The 19,125-nt window shown below is 38.9% G+C and overlaps 1 protein-coding gene across 1 annotated transcript; it reads right to left on the minus strand.

The window, feature by feature from the left end:
• Nucleotides 1–793: 793 nt before the first annotated feature.
• Nucleotides 794–19,013, minus strand: LOC127938191 (YLP motif-containing protein 1). Its single transcript, XM_052534629.1, has 19 exons — nt 18,222–19,013; nt 16,798–16,998; nt 16,460–16,657; nt 15,809–16,338; nt 13,618–15,720; nt 13,386–13,512; nt 13,133–13,289; nt 12,947–13,036; nt 12,705–12,867; nt 12,351–12,490; nt 11,854–12,008; nt 11,713–11,775; nt 11,068–11,187; nt 10,798–10,973; nt 10,749–10,764; nt 3,352–3,403; nt 1,915–2,039; nt 1,473–1,653; nt 794–1,132 (listed from the first exon to the last, which is right to left on the minus strand). The coding sequence occupies exons 1-18, from the start codon at nt 18,741–18,743 to the stop codon at nt 1,507–1,509; spliced, it is 5,085 nt and encodes a 1,694-aa protein (XP_052390589.1). The 5' UTR covers nt 18,744–19,013; the 3' UTR covers nt 794–1,132; nt 1,473–1,506.
• Between the last annotated feature and the right edge of the window lie 112 nt (nt 19,014–19,125).

The following is a 19,125-nucleotide window of genomic DNA, read 5'->3' on the forward strand; positions in this document are numbered from 1 at the left end:
CAAGAGCATGCCAAGCCAACAGGAGGCGATATAATCTCAACCTTAAAGCCATGTTGGCCAATCAGAAGCCTGAAAATGTTGCCAGTAGTCAGAGATAAAGGTGTGTGCTTCGACATCACAAGCCAAAATCTCCGGTGTCACGGTCTACATGATTAACACTGCAACCAGAGGTTCTGAAAAACTTCACCCTGGCAGTAGTTAAAAAAAAAAATGCTGTTTCAGTGACCTGGTGCTGCGTTTGCATGTGGACAAACGGCCAAACCGCACAGAAAAAACTACGGTTTGGAAAATACCCACATTCATGTGGACAGGGCCTTAGTATAAGGAGAACAGATTGTCTCTTTGTATCAAAAAGCAAACATGGAGCTCATGTTTAAAACTGCAGTATTTAGATATAGAATGGTTTTTAGGCTCACAAGTGGAATTTTACAAATGTATAGAAATACAAATGTATAATGAAAGGTTTCACAACACAAAAACTTGGGTCAGTACCAAACTCTGTACAAGTCATAAGTATTTAATGCAAAATTCATGCCCATGTTTCCTGGCAACTTATTTGGCAAACCAAATAATAAGCAGGCCATTAACAACCACTGGAACAGACCTGTCAGTCAATATGTTGCCACATGAGAAGCCAGTAAACTACTTTGTAAGCAAGTCATGTGTCTTGCGTCAGTCTGAAGAGTTTCTTTCGAATCTTTAATTACAGCTTAGCCCCCAAAGTTTCACAATTCAGCTGAACAGACAGTTTTTAACAGCAACCTAGAGTGAAAAATGAGTGTATGAGGGTTCCTTCTGAGACTGTTTTGTAAGCTTTATTGAGTGTGTACATGTGTGAACTACAAGAACTTTTTTTACGGCCAATTACATTAGATCTATGGAATAAAAAAAGAAAAGGTAACACCTACAATCAAATGCACCACTGCTACAAAACCACACAATGCTTACACTATTAAAAAAAAAGATTGTGGATAAAACAAAACAAAGATTTACACAACACCAGATATCACACCAAGGCCATTGCGTTTTCTACAGGATCGGCCAACAACTAAGCGCCAGATTGTGAAGAGATCTTGCTCTTTCTTCATCAGGCAGCACACTTTAGAAATGACGAATTTCATGAACTGGTGACCTGGAAAAAGATGATGACTAGTTAAAAAGACATGAAGAGATAATTGTAAAAATCTGTTTGTATGACGACAGTGGATCGCATTTACTACTAAGAACACTGTTACTGAATAAGGCCCAGTCAATCTAAAATTTTACATTTTTTCCTTCAGAAATAAATTTGGTTGGAATCTATACCCAAAACAATCTTGAAATTAAACCGGTTTAGATGTAAATGAGTAAGCTGATAAAAAAAAAACATTCTAAAAACAGGAATCCAAACTCATGTCTCTGGCTTTCTATCTGTATCCATAAACGGCTATCAGTCTTGGCTAATCAAAAGATCTGAATTATTAGAAACTTACCATAAATGCTGTATAAATGTCATTACAAAATCTCCTAAAAATACTTGGTGCGGTTGAGAGCTCTCTGAGCGAGCTGGCCGCTCTCATCCGTGATTTTCTCCCAGTCTGTCTGACCGACTACAAAACCAATCGCGCGCTTTCTGTCGGCGTCCTTCTTCTCTTCCAGATCAGCCCAGCGCACCTGGAGGATCAGCAAGTTTAATGAGTGCAAAATGTTTGTTTAAATCATGACCCTCCCTAAACTCAGCAAGAAAAGAAAATTCAAATTGGATCACCAATTGGTGAGTCTTTTTCAGCAACAACAACAACAACAAAAAAACAGACCAACAATCCAATCCTTTTCAAAAGAGGAGTTTCAATCTGCAGTTCTCAGGAACATTCAAACTAATAACTGAACAAAAGCAAATGAAAGCCAATGTATAAAATATGTGCAGCAAATTACCCTCTTTTTTCCAGGTTCAGACATGCGACTGGCATAGTCATCGGGCAGCTGAAGGAAGTCTTCCATGCCAGACACATCAGTTACTCGTTTTCTCTTGCCTCCACCCGCCAGACCATCCAGCTTGTCTGGAAGAACATGCACCATCTAAAGTCATCACCAATTCTACATCTGATAAACACTTAACTGTGTCAAAGCAACTAAAACCTAGTAAATCACACACTAGAACAATCAAAGCTATTATTCGGTTATGATCAATAGCTGTCCAAAGACATGTATATTGTAGGCACGGTTTCCAAGGCTAGCGGTTTTTAACAGCTAGAGCCCATTAAACAAAACTTTCACGTGCTCACAAACTCACTTGCTCACCAGCGGATCGCCTGCCATCAGAATCGTAGTCCAAACAGCTGATAAAAGCTTCACAATAATAGGGCCATTTACACACTAAAAAATTGGTTATGCTTTTTATGCATTTTGGCCATTCATTTGTGTTCCCGTAGCTCAATTGGTAGAGCACTGCGCTATCAAGCACAAGGTTGGGGTTCGATTCCCCGGGAACACATGATAGGTAAAAATTGATAGCCTGAATGCACTGTAAGTCACTTTGGATAAAAGAGTCTGCTAAATGCATAAATTTAATTTAATTTATTTACAAGACAACAGCATTTTGGGGGCCTGAAAACAAACGTTTGAAAAAGAGTTTCAAAGTGCAAGTTTTTGAAAACTATACCATTATTGTCACCGTTTAAACTACTAAAGCGCACATTTGTATTTGTTCTACATGTTCAGTGTACAAGCACCCGCAAGAACTTGAATGCATGTGTGTCCAGTGTTTCTTTACAAAGTCTAGGGGACAACTTTGTTTTTTTTTACTGGTGAAAGCAAAGGATACAGGACTCATATTTTAGCTGGAAGCAATGGTTCAGTTAAAAACGTAAGGAGTTGTAAGGATTGCTTGTGAATTATTGTGATGCTGTTTGGACTCTCATTCTGACGGCACCCTTTCCAAATTCAGTTCCAATGAAAAAACGGATCTAAATCTTTATTCTTCGGGAGAACTATTTTCTTTTAACTGTCTGGGAGCAAAATGAAAATGTTAAATAGCTCCAGTTGATTTGAAGCAGACCTACATGATAATTCTCACAGATGGACGAGCAGTTATTAAAAGAGATCGGATGCTTTCGGTCCAATTTTTGTTACTGACCTCACTAATATGCAAAAACTAATTATCCCTGATTTAACATTTACAAAGTGCGATCTTGAAATCGATTTATGAAGGATCAACCCAGTATAAAGTATTGAAAAAGATTAACTCTATATGAAGAAAAAAAAAATTATATTAACGATAACAATACATAACCATATATTAAAGACAACAACAGCATAGAGTGAAAACATATTGCTATGCATATTTTGTGTTAAACTTCAAATAATACCCACCGAGCTTTGCCTCTGAAGTGTCCATCTCCCATTTGCTTTTCGGAAGGTATCCCTGTATTACAGAGAGACACTCCAGTGGTTAATCCTCAGGTGATGAGAGACAGAGGGGACAGACAGCGTGACAGAGGGAGGACAGGGACAGAATAGGGACTGGGGAGCAATGATGATGATGATTTGGATGATGAGAGAATAAGCTTGAAAAAGAGATCATTAATAAGTCACAAAGGCAACAACGAGCTCTCAGAAACTGACGAACAGTCCTTACTCAGGATGAGAAAATGTCTATTGAACAGTATTGCATGCATATTTAAATTCACTATTAAGTGTATATGAACCAAATACCTACAAAAATGACAACGTTATGCATTATTATAAATCACAAAGGGAAGACAGATTTTTGCAGTTCAGTAACTATGGGATCAGACAAAAAAGCCAACAGCACAACACAGGCAAAGTGACAAGAGTCCACTTTTAAATGTGAAATTATTATATATTGTTTTCTGCAGCCTTTAGGTGTATTTCTCAATCCTGCCCTAATGAAATTAAGACAACACTAGATTTGTGGATTGAGAAACACTGACCTAAAAGGAAGCTCTCCTTTCATATGCCAAATATATTAATAAGAAATATTTTTGTAATTGAGAACAGACATTCAATTACAGTTATAGACAAAGTACAAAACATTAAAACTCACTTAACTGAAAATGGATAACTAACTCAAATGGAAATTAATTAAAATTAAAAGGACTAGCATTATGATAGTGGCCGTTTTCACAAAAACCATGAAAATTACCCAGAACTTTGGTATAAAGTCATGGTCCACATTAAATATTTGTGGTATTACATGAGCTTAATTTTTTTTTTTTTTTACCTTTTTGGACCAAACGCTAACAATTTTCCAGGTAAAATAATTCATTGCTACTAATGCACAAACATGAATGTGTTTTGTCTCAATGCATTCAATTTCCTATTGTATTGTAATTGTTATTGTATTGTAATAATGACAGAAAAATTTTTATTATGTTTTGATAATTTATGTCACAAAAGTACAGAGGTCATTTGCTTGCTTATGTCAAAAACACTCCCACAAAAGCTTGAGCCAAGTCTAAAAGAAAAAATGTTTGACTTCAGCTAGATTTAGGACTAATGTATACACTAGGGATGTCCCGAGCTGGTTAATAACTAATAAATAACTATTATCAATAACTAAATGCAAGTGATTTCTCTCACATGGCAACCACAATGTTCACAAAGAGAGAGAGAGAGTGTGTGTGTGTGTGCACAAGAGAGAGCGAGATAATGTAAAACGGAGGCCTTACCATGGCAGAGATTGCCAAATTACTTTAACGCACCCTTCAGTTAACTCAACATCCCATTAGTTGATGCATGAACTAACATGAACTGAGCAATACTTGTGTTGTAGTATACAGTATATATGATTGTCTCTGATATTTTTTCACTTTTTTTCTGTTCATATTCTACATCACAAACATTGCTTTTACCAGTTGTTTATATTCCAAAGCACTTTTTTTTCTCATAAAATAAGTCTCTCAGGTACCTGTCAGACAAAGCAAATAACGCTTTTCCTAATATTGAAATGTCCAATGTCAGGCACAGTTTTAAAGATGCATTTCTTACAACAAGCGAGAGATAATGCATAACATTGTTGCAGAGTTTGCTTTAAAACTGTGTACCGTGTAAAAGCCTTTCTTCAAACCTTATTTTTAACATTGTTCAGTTTTTGTCTAAAACAGGGGACATAAAGTGGAGTGTCTTCAACAAAGAACATGAGGAGCAGAGTCCTGTGATTCATCAGACCAGGGAAATATCTGCCATTGCTCCATGGTCTAGTTCTGACACTCATGTGCCCATTGTAGACACTTTCAGTGGTGGACACTGTATAATACAGATACTGTACAATACAGTTAATGCAGACTACACACATGCTGCTGTAGTGTGAATATATGTGTGCTACTGCCCTACCATCAGTCCCTTTGTGTAATGTGCATTGTTATATACGTATACATGTTATATACTCTTTGATTCTGCTGTCAGCATTTTTTTAATGGCCAAAGAAACAACACAGAAACATGCACAAATGCAATGCAAAATAAATGAATAAAAACAATACTGCAAAGCTTGATAGAAAAAAAATTTAAAAAGTATGACACCTCACATTTCAGCCATTAAGTATTTTTTTTAAGAAAAAGATAGGATTTATAGAGTTTATAGGATCTATAAAACAATTCACCATAGGCTACCTTATTGTCTTAAGTGTTGAGATTTTAAGAAAGCACAGTAGTTTGTTTTTGTTTTTGGTTAAAAAATTACAAGAAAAATTTGGTCTAATTTTAAAGTAATAAACACGCTAGTAATAATGCAAGACACGCATGTGCAGTAATGCATTAAGTTACGGCACATACGTCTTAAGACATGTCAAAATTAGCATTTTTATTTGTCAGTTACTGTTTGTATACTGTTCTTGAGCATTAATAATGAAAAAAATGCATGATGCGGATGGGGCATAAAATTCCTGATTGGGACATCCCTATACACTATAACTAAAAATACATAAACATACAAATAAAAAAAAAATGGTATTGCAACTTCCAATCAATTTTGACAGTTTGAAGCCATAAATATACACTCTTTGATAGGAATATGAACACTCAAATCAGTTTATAAAGTGATGATTGTATGAGGGATCATAAGATCAATTACATCCATAAAGAATTCACAAACACTGCATGTTTTTGCACGTGAATGTATGTGTCCAGGGCCGGATTAAGGTGGGTGCTATTGATGCTGCAGCATTAGGCCCATTCCTGAAATAGGCCCAGATGAAAACAGATGAGAATTTTCCTGAAGCTGAACCGTTTTCATTTTCATTAGAATGACATTTGGGAGTCCGACTTTCAGATGCATAAACAGCATTACTTATTATAGTTACTATTATTCTATATTCTTTGCACTGTGACGTTACTGACATAACTAGGGATGTTAATTTCGTTATTTTTTCCCCCTAACCGACCAATTATTAACCATTAACAAACAAGATTATTTTAAATTAGAATTGAATTAAATTAGAAAGGTGTCTGTGACCCATTAAAAATACTAACAGAAAAACAAAGTTAGGCTTTATATAGGCCTATATAAATATAATGAAGGAATAGGCCTACACCAGAAATATATATTTTTACTAAATCATAAATTAAGAAAAATAACAAAAAAGCGGTGCAATGGGTGGCTGTGTTTCGGTTAATTTTTGTTCTGCGTGTATGAGCCCAGATGGCAGAAAGCGGCATCCTATTTTTCTTTAGGCTTATTTTACAAAAGCACAAAGATTTGTTTTTATTGTGAATGTACACAAATAAATGCAAACCTTTTATAATTCAGATTATCTTTATGACTAAAAGGGGTCCTAAAAAAAAATTAAGTGATTGCAGCCGTGCAGGATGCATGCACACACAAAGTTGACAATGCAGCCTGTTTATCATAAAATATAGTCAAACATGAAAAAAAAGAAAAGAAAAACACACACACAGCTCAGTTTAAATATTAAAATTGGTTTCTTTAAATGTTATCACCGTGCAACCATGATGTTATGCAAAACATTTAGTTTAACGTGGATATTGGAACGTGAGTGAACTACATGATAATAATTTGGCATTCAAATACATTGGGAATACAGAAACATTAGATTGTGTCGAATGAGAGACCCAATGTTGGTTTCAGGGTCGTTTTAGCCTAAATTAATTAGTTTTGGCTTTTTGCTAATATTGCTGTAGCTTCTTATATTTTTAGTCCTTTTGTAAATATTGTTAATTGAAAGGATTTGTTGTGGAGTGAGGGGAACTAAAATAGCCTAGCTATGTTAAGTGTTTAAAAATTTTGTGTCTGCATTAGGTCTATTTCTGAATGAAATATATTTATATTTTTTTTAAACACGTAGCGTATTTTAACCATGCAGCAAACCTTTTTAAATATTTAGATAAATATCAGCAGAGCTTGTACAAGGTTTTGTCATCGTCAAATCTTTCTCAGACATTTCCAAATGTCGAAATTGGCTGTCTATAATGGTGTCCAATGCTTCCGGCGAGCGGAGCTTCTCAAAGTTGGGAATAGTCAAAGGAGAGCTGCGGTCCTCAGTGGAGCAGGAAAGGCTAAGCATGCTGGCACTTATGAGCATTGAGCATGAGCTCCTGCGCAACCTTGACTTCACTGAAATGATCCAAGAACTTGCGTTTGCTAAGGCTCGAAAACAGCAATATAAGCAGCACTAGCGCAGTAGTAAGAGTGACAATGACTAGGTTAAGTTTATCTGGTTTAGATTTAGTTTCATTTTTCAGACAATTGCTATTAAATGTTGATGTTACACAGCTTGATTTTAATCTTGAGTTGTTACAATAATACATCATTATTATTCATGTTCAATAAAGACTGACTGTTTGCGTCGCTTCTTGGTCGGTCTGAGTGCGCATGTGCATTGACCACATGTACATGTACCAATGCAGAGAAAAAATAGGCCTTTTTTGCGCTGCAGGATCAGGACCAATTTGGTCTTTATCCAGGCCTGTATATGTGTGTGTGTGTGTGTGTGTGTGTGTGTGTATATATATATACTGCTCTTCAGCATTTTAAAAAGATTTTAATTAGTGTTAGGAGGCATTGAACTGAACAGCCAGGATGTTAGAGTTGTCGTGGCCTAAGCGTTAGAGACTCAAAAACTTGTAACCCAAAGGCTGTGGGTTTGAGTCTCAGTACCGGCAGGAATTATTCCACCTTCAATACTCACAACTGAGGTGAGACCCATGAGCAAGACACCGAACCTTGCGCAGCAAAAATGGCTAACCACTGCTCTAGGTGTGTGTGCACACTTAGATGGATTAAATAATGAGCACAAATTCCAAGTATGGGCTACCATACTTGGAAACGTCACTTCACTTAGTGTTTCACAAACATCAATTAATCTCTAACATCCCAGGTTTTCATTAAAATGCATAAATATTTAAAATATGTATAATGCATGCTTCTGTAATAAGTAAGGAGTACTGAAAATAGCACTGAAATACCCAAACTTAAATTGTACAAAAATCATAAATGATGGAAATTGTAATGGTCATTAAAAATTTTGCATTTTGAATCAGGCTTCATTCTGCAAGCCATTATCTGAAATACTCACACTTTCTGATTCAAATTTAGAAAAGCTTAATTTTCCTTAATATAACCACCATTCAGTTCAATTGTTCTTTACAATTTTTAATGCCAAGATGAACCATCATACTGTTAAAGTTCAAAAGTTCAAGTTGATGCCTCATGTAAGAGTTTCTCACTTTCTTACAATATTCCAACTATACAGGGGTTTTCAACCTATGGGGCACGCTTATTGACAGTGTAAGATGACTTACGGCTAGCCACGTCAGAAATCCAACCACAGATTGACATGTTATCTCAGAAACACGCTCAGCCATCATACTGAATCAGGTAAACTGGTTATATATTTATGTTTCAGTAGAATTACGCACGCTATCTAAACTTTTAGGTGGGTTTCAGCCCAACATCTGTAACCTTATCGGTCACCTCTTCAAGAAAGCTTTTAATTCTAATTTGGGGAGGGGCACATGTCCAAAACGAGAGAATTTTACCGTTTCATTTTAGAAAACTAGCATCATCATACTGTATACACACAGAAACTTCATGGCAACTTGTCAAAATAAAAGTATGCTTTAACATGTAACAGAAACAAAATTACTTTTGTACAGTATAATGTACATCTTTAAATATTACATTTTCTTGTTTTAAAGGAATAGACATTTTCTTCCATGTATTCATTTCAACAGTAAAACTCAGTTTGTTTGCCAAAAAAATGAAAGGGTTTAATTTTCATTTGATTTAAAATGCATGTTTAATGCCATTTGTTTTTCAGAAATAGTAAAACAATGTAAAAAAGAAATAGTTTGTAGGACCCTATTGTTCAAAATGTTGAAACTGAAACTTTTGGACTTTTTTTCTGAAATATATGTTTTTACTACACAGAGTAAAGTACCGAAAAAGGTACCGTTGGGTACCGGCACTTAAATTCAGTGAACAGTACTCAACCCTAATATCTACTGCATTGCACGGACACTAAACATGTGTTACTAACCCTTCTGACTGTAGTTTTTAAAAAAAAGTGCCTTTGATGATCAATTCTGATGCTTATCAACACTAGACAGGTTTTTTTTTTTTTTTTGTGCAAGGTGATTATTTGGTTCACACATATACCAAAAGAAATTCCTTCCTTAAGTAGCTTTACTGAATCAATGGCTCTATTGTGAGAGCTGTTTTAATATAAGCCACAAAGACAAGGCTTGTGCAGCAAACTTTTTAGGAAGTCTTGCATTCAAATTCAAGTCCCACAATACAAAGTCTGTATTAGGAATTTGACTACAACTTCAAGCTAGATGTACAGTATTGGTGCGTTTATGTGTGAACATCATACTAATAATAAGGCGGTTTAATAATTGGCTAAATAAAATGAGATGCAGACAAAATGGCTACGTCAAGGGACTTTCTTGCATCCACCTAAGAGGGTTGCACACCGGACGAGAACTACAGCACTGCGGCACAAATTCGAATACACCGTTTTCAATGAGTATCCACACTGGTGGAGCCACTTGCGACTGTCCACGGCAGCTCAGGACGCTGTTCAAAATCCTCCAGCACCATTGTCATAGCATACTGTTCTGTCAAATACCGTATTACAAAACTATCTATGCCATTATGTGCATTCTTGGAGTGAACATTTGCTTGTATGGAGATTAGATTAATTGACTGCCGTCTCGAACTGAACGCGACTCATCCAGTGTGCGATACCTGCGAGTTGTCCTAGACGCGGTGCTGCACTGTGATTCTCGTCCGGTGAGCAATATATTTGAAAAATACTTCAGCTTGTATTTTGCAATTATAAAGCTTAGCTTCAATTTAACAATGTACAAACTCAAAAGATCTTGCCAATTCAATTCAATGAAGTAATTGCCAATTATTTTTCTAAATCTCAATATACAGTATTAAAAGTAAAATCATTCAGTTTTAATTAGCAAAAATTGGCGTGGTTCCATAAACCAAGAAGTAGGAAATATGAAGATTTGAGAAGATTAACGCTGAGAGAGATAAATGAGAGCTTCTCCATTATAGATGCAATAAGAACCTCAATTCCATTAGTGAGATATCATTATGTTGCTGTTGCCAATATATTTGCTTGTGAAAGCATTTATTAATCCATATTAAGAATATGGATTGCAATTATACCAAATACCCCAAGAGATCCCATGCCTCAAGAATATTCTTTATCTCATCTGTCAACTTGGATTTGGAAAGAGTATCCTGTAACGTTGATGCATGGTATGGGTACTTACCTTGTTTTTGGCAAAACTGCATCACATTTAAAGCAACTACAAAAATCACAGTTTCCCTTTAGTCTTAGCAGCACTCCAGAATTGGTCAAAGTACTTCACTTTATCATTAATGGCATCCAGGATTATGAAGGGAAAAAATCCATCATCCAGTGTTTTCTTGAATGTCTTCAACATGCTGCTTCGATACGTATCTTCCATCTCTGGCTCATATTCATATTCAAGAACCTGATGAAGAGGGTTAGAGAGATTTGCATGATCAGTTGGGGGAAATGAGTCGATTTATCATTAGAAAGGAATGACGGACAGATTCATTCAAAACCTTTTTCTTGACACGCTTCCCACTATCAGGGTCCTTCTCAACTTTTTCCACTTCAGTCATGAAATAGTCATCCAGACCGAGAACTCTAGGTGGCGCACCACCAGATTCAACTTCTTTATCCTGTATCAACAAAGGCAGTTTTTTAAGTTTACTTAATGGATGAACTGGTAAGTGGATGAAGGAAAATTGCAAAATAAAAACATAAGAGTCCTCATTTTCTTCCAACATGAGAGCCACTGAGGACGCAGTGGATTAGTTTTGTTTCTGAGAGGGGGTGGGGTGAGCAGTAGCTCATTATCATTTAAAGAACCATGCACCAAATGTTTTCGACAAGGTATAAAGCATGTTGTTTTACATGAACATGTAGGAATTTTAAGTATTTTGCAGACATTTCATAAAGACCCTAAAGAATCATACCAACTTGTGGAAAAATGGGCATCTGATGTCCCCTTTAATAACATTAAAGACATTAAAGTAACTCCCTTATCCACCATCAAGACTTAGTTGTGTTTCTACAAAAGCTTATGTCAAGATCACCAACAGGACCGGCTGAGACGAGAGAATTTACAGATGTTTGAGAAAAAAATAAAACCACATCAAAGTTAAGCTTAGCAGCAAATATGGAGACAAAACTAAAAATATTACCCTAATAAGTTTTGCGACATGACTTTTGCCGCTTCCAGGTAATCCACGCATGATGACCACAATCTGAAAAGAAAGAAAACTGAGCATGGAATTCAGAAGATGATTTAGAAGATTCTGAAGGAGAAGAAAATTGAGGTGTACCCTGTCAGGCCGAGTCCTTCGACCTGGGGGTTTGAGGATGTCCTCAGCATTCTTTGTCTCTGGTTTCTTCTCCACACGAGGGGGAGCAACAGGAGCAGAAGGGGGCAGTGATGTGGGTGGTGGAGGGCGCTCATCTGGATAACTCCTCCGATCACCTGGGTACAAGATACAGGCACCTTTCAACTCAACCTCTACTTTTCAAGCTTAGCAATTACTCCATTATTTATGGTAAACTGCCTTCACATTTGAAATGGCTTGTGTAACAGGATCTTTATAGGTGTGCAATTTCTATGCCACTAGCCTTTCATTGGACAAATGAATATTCTCAAACCAAAGTACCAGCATTATCTAAGCTAATGTTGCTGCGTCAAAATGGCCATGTTGTTCAAGCCAACAGAGACCATTTGATTAAGCCATAATGAAATCACCAATGGACTCCTTACAAACGCCTCATCAATAAACATTGAAAGATGGAATCTTTTATATGCATCACTTACTACCAAAGCTTGAGGATCCATGGTCATAATGCTCAAGATTCCTTTCATATGAAGACCGGTCATAGCTTGGTCGGTTATACACCTCACGATCCCTGCTTGAGCGGCTTGGATGATCCCTTTCTCTGTGTCCTGGAGGAGGTCTAAACCAGACATACAACAAAAACTTATCAAAACATCATTCCAAATACATATTGCCACACTTTCTTCCAGTCCAGCTTGGTGCTCTTCACCGTCATTTTGATGTAGGTAATAAAATGTTTGACATTAAATGAACTAATGTGGCCATAACATACATAAAACTCATAACATAAGCAACTGTGAAGGGTGTAGCGGAAAGGTCTGGGAGAACCCTACCGTTCTTCTCGCAGGTAACGTTCCCTTTCATATCTGTCTCTCTCATAATCCAGAGGTGGCTTCTCTCTGTATGGATCTCTCTCCCAGTCCCGGTCATAATCTCTGGAACCACCGTATGGGTCACTTCTTCTGTCATAGTACGGGTCTCTGTGGCCAAGCAGTTCTAATCAAGCGGTTCAACACAGATATGAATTAAAATAAACCAAAACAGTGTTCTCACAAATTAAAAGAACTGAACCAACCTTTCTCATAAAGTCGCTCAGATGGCGGTGGAGTAGGCCTCAAAACAATCCTCTCTCCATAAGAAATCCTTTCCACCGTGGTACCAACATCTGCCGAAAAACAAAAAAAAAATGATTAAAAAATGTTTTTTTTGTACATATACATTTAATCTCATATCAGTTACCACAGGTAGAAGACATACAGACCTCGGCCATGCCCATAGTCCACTGTTTTAGCAATGAATGTGGCTGTAGGGGCAGGTGCTGAAGATGAATGAAGGAAGCCTGCAGATTGATTTGAAGGGGCCAAACCAGCTTCCAAAGGTTGACTACTCTGTCCAGTTTCTGACAATAAATTGGTAGCCTTTAAGAAAAACAAAATGGTCAAGCTATTGCAATAATGGAAATTAGTTTGCCATTGGGGGTAAAAATTCCCATTTGAAACTCAAGGTTGGCATACCTGCAGGGCACTTTTAACCTCAGGCGGAATTTCCAATCCAAGAATTCCAGGGGGAAGTTCTGAAGTTATCCCAGCTGACTCTGAGTTTGAAGCTCCTCCCAAAACCATCTTGCTTTCCTGAAGTTCTCTATGAACAAAAATGTCCCTCAAGTTAATATTTTAACTTATGGCTTATCAGGTAGTTTGATTATATGACATGAAATGAGGACATACTGATGGGAATTGTTTCTACCTTATCATTTTCAGCTCCTGGGCAGCTTTGAGAATGATCTCATGCTGCCGTTGAGACAGAGCAAGTACGGTTTTATTATCACTAGATGAAGACTGCTCAAGTGGAGGATCAAGGGATTGAGATGCAGGCATCCCAGTTAGCGGCTCTGGGTTGTGTTCATAATGGGACTCCATTTCATCGACTTGATGGGAGTAAGATCTCTCTGGTGGGGGTGGAGGAGGGATCCTTTCCCAGTCAGAACGAGAGTGATAAGGAGGCTCCCGATCACGTTCTTGATAAGGTGGATTATCAGCATAAGGTGGTCCTCTCCGTTCCTCTCTATACCGATTCTCATCATCATATGGGAATGACCTTTCTCTTTCATCCAACCAGGGATCCTCTCTTATGTGCTCTGGGGGACGATGTGGTGGATAGTCTCTGTCAGGCTGCTCCCTGCCCCATTCCTCACGAGAACCATAATACTCATCATCTTGTTCATAATCTTCATGATATTCATGGTCTGGCCTTCTGGACGCATCATCCTCTGCACCATAAGGGTATTCCTCTTCATAATTTCCTTCATGAGGTGGTTGGCCATGCCACCTCTCCCTTGGCATTGTGGGCCTCATCGGAGGTCTTCGAATCCCTCTCACCATTTCATGGGGAGGTAAAGGAGGACGTCTCAGCCCCCTCCCACGAGGATGAGTCCATACAGGTTCTCTGTCCATTTCTTCTTCATATCCGAGGGGTCCAGCTGGCCCCCCTTCCAAGATTTCATGAGGAGGTGGTGGCCGTCTCATGTCTCGCTCCATCAGGTCATGGCGGGGTGGTGGTCCCCATGGACCTAGACCACGTCTGAACCGTGGTCCCATTACCCCACGTGGTCCCATGTGAGGAGGTCCATGTGGGGGGCGTCTTGGACCATGAAGCATAAATCGAGGATGGAATGGGGGTCTTCTAGGGCCACCTGGAGGAAAAGGAGGTCTAGCATGCATGGGAGGTCTTGTCTCTGCCAAGTATGGATCTTCTTCCTCCCAGTATTCCTGTGGTTCTTCTTCCCAGTGTTCATCTGGATGAGTGCTCTCTGGGTGCTCCCTGTGATCCACTGGGGGTATTCTCTCTCTAGGCTTTTCATAGTACTCTTCTGGGAAGAGTTCCTCCTCTGGATGCCACATCTCATGGGGTGCATCCTGTTCATCCATTTCTCCAGGTACTTCTAAAGAGGGGTCTCTCCAAGCCGAATCCTGGTCCTCGCTGTGTGTTATGGCATCTGGTTGCTGATAGTCATAGGGATCCTCTGGCATAATTTCTCTCTGACAGTTGGCATCAGCCATTTGTCCACCATACTGTCCTCGACCACGTGCACGGCCCCTGCCTCTGAGAGGCAAAGGCCCTTGGCCCCTTCCCCTTCCTCTGGTTACCTGCGGTGGGCCTGTCTGATTCATCACATGTGGCCCCCTAGGAGCCTCCTTAGGAGTATCAGGTTTAAACTTATCATTTTGAGGAGGCTTTGTTTGTTGTGGTGGCCCTTTAGTTACATTGTTGGTATTAGAAGGTTGTGAGCTAGACTTCTGATAATTTTTGTTGGTGGTGTTTGGACTTTCTGTAGGTAGGAATGGTTTAGTAGTATTTTCTTTTAACTTATCCTGCTTTGCAGCATCAGATTTAGTATTGTCAGATGTATTATCCTGAGTTTGGGGAATGGGTCCACTCTGAATAAAAAATCCATCCACTGAGTCCAAGATGTCATCTGTCAGTGACGGACGAGTTGAAGCACCATTTTTTTTGTTACTTTGATCTTGGGTATTTTTGTGTTTTTCTGGTTCCAATTGAGATTGAGCAACTGGTGGTGCATCAGGTTTTGCTGATTGTTGCTTTGTTTGAACGCTAGGGACAGGACTGGATTGCCCTCCATACCCTGGTTGTTGAGGAGGTACAGGGGGTCTTTCAAATCGTGTAGGTGCATTCTGCCTAGGGGGGTTCTCAGGTCTTGGTGGACCCCCAGGGTGAGGAGGAATACCTCTGGGAGGTCGGTTAAATCGCTGACCAGTGTCAAATCTAGGTGGTGCACTAAACCGTTGCTGGGGTGGCTGTTCAAACCGAGGGCCTCTGGGACCTTCAAACCTGAAAAAGATGATAAAATAAAAATCAGCAACCCAGCACCAGAAAAATGCGCTAATAATGTGTGAAATACTTATTCTAAATGCATTACCTTGGGCCATCAAATCTTCCATGAGGCCCATGAGGACGAACCCCTGGTCCAGGTGGTCCAGCAGTTTTACCTGTTTCAGAGACAGAATCTGAACTAGAAGATGTAAAACGTTGTACAGGTGATGGCCCCTGTGGAATAACCGGTCCAGAAGGTGGCGGGGCCTGTTGTGAAGGTCTTGGCATGGCATCCATATTAACTGGTGGGCTGGCTAAATGCATGTTTCCATTTGGTCCGGGAAGTCGATGTTGCCCATATGGTCCCATCATACCCCCATACGAAGAAGCTGTACCATACTGATGCTGCATAGCTCTTAGAGTTGTGACTCTCTCTTGCAGATGTGCTGAAGTTGATTTCATTTGCTCTTGCCATTGTCTCCACTGGGCTTCGTAATCATGTAGCTGGTCTTTGTGTGGGTATCCCTGAAACTGTTCTAACCACAAATTAAAGTGCCGGTCCCATTCTTGGTACAAGGGAGAAAACCGCTGTTGCTGCATTTCATAGTGCTGCAACTGCATCTCAAAGGGCATTGTCTGGTGAATATAAAAAAATCACAATGAAATTATATTGTTACCTTCTTACATTTTTCTTATGTTTCTGCCCTACACCAAAATATTTTTAGAGCTAACAATATAATACGACAAGAAATTGTACCTGGAGATGAGCTGGCTGTTGAATAAGCTGTTGGTACTGTTGCAGGACTTGCTGTAGTTGAGCATGCTCTTGCATCAGTGCCTGGTACTGAATGCTGGCCCTTTGATGCTGCACATGCTGCCAATGGGCAGCTGCCGCCTGCAGCTGTTGAAGACGTGCTGCTTCAGCTGGGTCTCCTGTATTAGTGATGCCACTGGGCTGTGGTGAATATTAGTAAACTATTAAATCCTAGTTATCAATTGATACAGTACCACATTTTTGAATTCACAGGACAGGTTAAATAAATTTATATTCACAATGCATGATTCAGAACACTATATTTTACTCAGAAAAATTACTTTTGATTCATCTGGTGGTGGGGGTGGAGGGGGTTCCTCTTTGGGAGGTGGGGGAGGAGGGGTGCTCTTTGGGGGTTCAACTGGAGGTGGTGGAGCAGAAGCATTGTTTCCAAGAGATGAACTTTGATTCTGCTTCGCCTTCTCGTTTTTCAGCTTTTGCAAATTTTGACGATGCTGCTGATACCAATATTCCTGCTGCTCCTGTACACAATAAATACAAATGTGAACAACATTTGGCTAACCATAGTCCTTAGTGGGAATTTTAAGTTAATATGAACTTAAAATATTCAAAGAAAAAATTTATTTTGCTGAAAATGTTATCTCAGGCCATCTAGGATGTAGATGATTCATCATCAGAACAGATTTAGCATTACATCACTTTCACACCAACGGATCCTCTGCAGTGAATGGGTGCCGTCAGAATGAGAGTTAAAACAGCTGATAAAAACATCACAATATTCCACAAGTAATTGTGTTGTGAAGTTAAAAAAATAAAATAATTTTAAAAAGCCTTGTTTTAACAAACAAATCTGTCACTATTAAGGTGTTTAACTTTGTTGAGTTGTTTGGATTGTTGTGATGTTTTTATCAGAGTTTTTGACTCTTACGGCACCCTTTCACTGCACAGGATCCATTCACAATCAAGTTAAACTCGTAAACAACTTTTATGGCCTATGGGGTGATACATTTTTCAGCAAACTGAAAAAGGATACGCATAAGCACTTTGCCGGTCAGTAACTGATCACAATTCATAAGTAATCTACCCAGCTCTGTATATATATATCTTTTTACCAGATTTAGTTCTGCACTTATTAAATTTTATTTGTTCCCCTCTAAATAATGTTGTTTCACTCAATTGTTACTTTAGTTTGAATGTTTTTATAAAATTATTGTGCACCCATGAATTTTGAATAGAATAACTTTTGCTTACTGAATTATCCACTAACCTTGTTTATAGTAGTCTTTTTTGTCAGACTATATATATATATATATATATATATATATATATATATATATATATATATATATAGTTATTTTCATTAAAATGAAGTTGTCTATATTTAGCAGATTGTTTTTAACACCCACAAAAGTATAGCAATTCTACAGTGGCATCGGATCTGGTCTGAAAAGAATTGTTGCATCCCTAATATTTAACCAATGATATTAACATTTTTTGTATGCATATTTTTTTCAGTATGATAAAACATTGCTATTTAAAAAAAATGAACTGTAAAATGCTGTATGATACCGCAGAACATGACAGTAATTTTAGAAATTAACGACTTTAGTATAATTCATGTTTTAATACAGTACTCAATGCAATCTCGTGATCTACACGAGCTGGAAAGGTAATATGCTGTATAAAGTGCCTGTATTATTGCAACAATACGAGATTAATATTAAAGCATGCCCCAGAAGCTTGCCTGTTGAGACATCGACGAGAAGTCGGGCTTTTCATCCGCCACCGACGCACTGTCTTCGCTAACCTTTGGTGCTGGAGCGGGGCTCTTCAGTGCCGGTGATGAAGATGGAGGAGGCTCGGGAGCTGGAGGTTTCACTTCTGATGGCGGAGGCTGTGGTTGAGGGGGGCCAGCAGGACCTCTCAGAGTGGATGGATCTTGAAAGCTGTTGGGTGGCGCGGTGTGTCCGGTTTGCCAGTACGGAGGCCCGCTGCTGCTGCTGGAGTTGGTGGTGTTGTTGCCGGAGTGATGTAGCACCGACTGCAGCTGCTTCAGATGGAGCTGCTGCAACTGCTGCATTTGTTGCATATGCTGTTCTTGTAAACTAGAGAAATTAGACGACGCTGTAAGAGACGGAGCGCCATATCCTCCAATTTTTTCTCCTGCTACTGCTGGAGGCTGAGGTCCCCTAAACTGATGAGACCGCGGGCCGAAGTGTGGAGGAGGCTGGTGTGCCCCTGCGTAACCGCCCCAGGACGGATGCATGCTTGAACCGAGACACTGCGGGCCAGGCAAGGCCTAGCCGCCTGAGCGCATAAGGCCGGTTACTCCGCAACTATCGCTAGAACTGTTTGCAGATATGGCCGCACTTAACAGCCAGGCTCTATCTATCATACGAAAGTTTGAAGAAAATAATAATTTATCTTTACAGATGTGTGAAACATAAGATGTTTAAATTCATAATTATTGTCTGAACGCTGTTTCCTCGACGAGTCTGGATGCGTGCCTCAGCATGACGCTTACTTTGCGTAATACGTCACGCATTTCTTTTACTCTGCCGCATGAAAGACACGCGCATTAGCGCCACCGTTCGCTCTGGTTCAGCGATGAAAAAAATTAAATATTATTATTTATTTTTTTCTCAAGC

This window comes from Carassius gibelio, chromosome A20 (genome assembly GCF_023724105.1).
Source record: "Carassius gibelio isolate Cgi1373 ecotype wild population from Czech Republic chromosome A20, carGib1.2-hapl.c, whole genome shotgun sequence".
NCBI lineage: Eukaryota > Metazoa > Chordata > Actinopteri > Cypriniformes > Cyprinidae > Carassius > Carassius gibelio.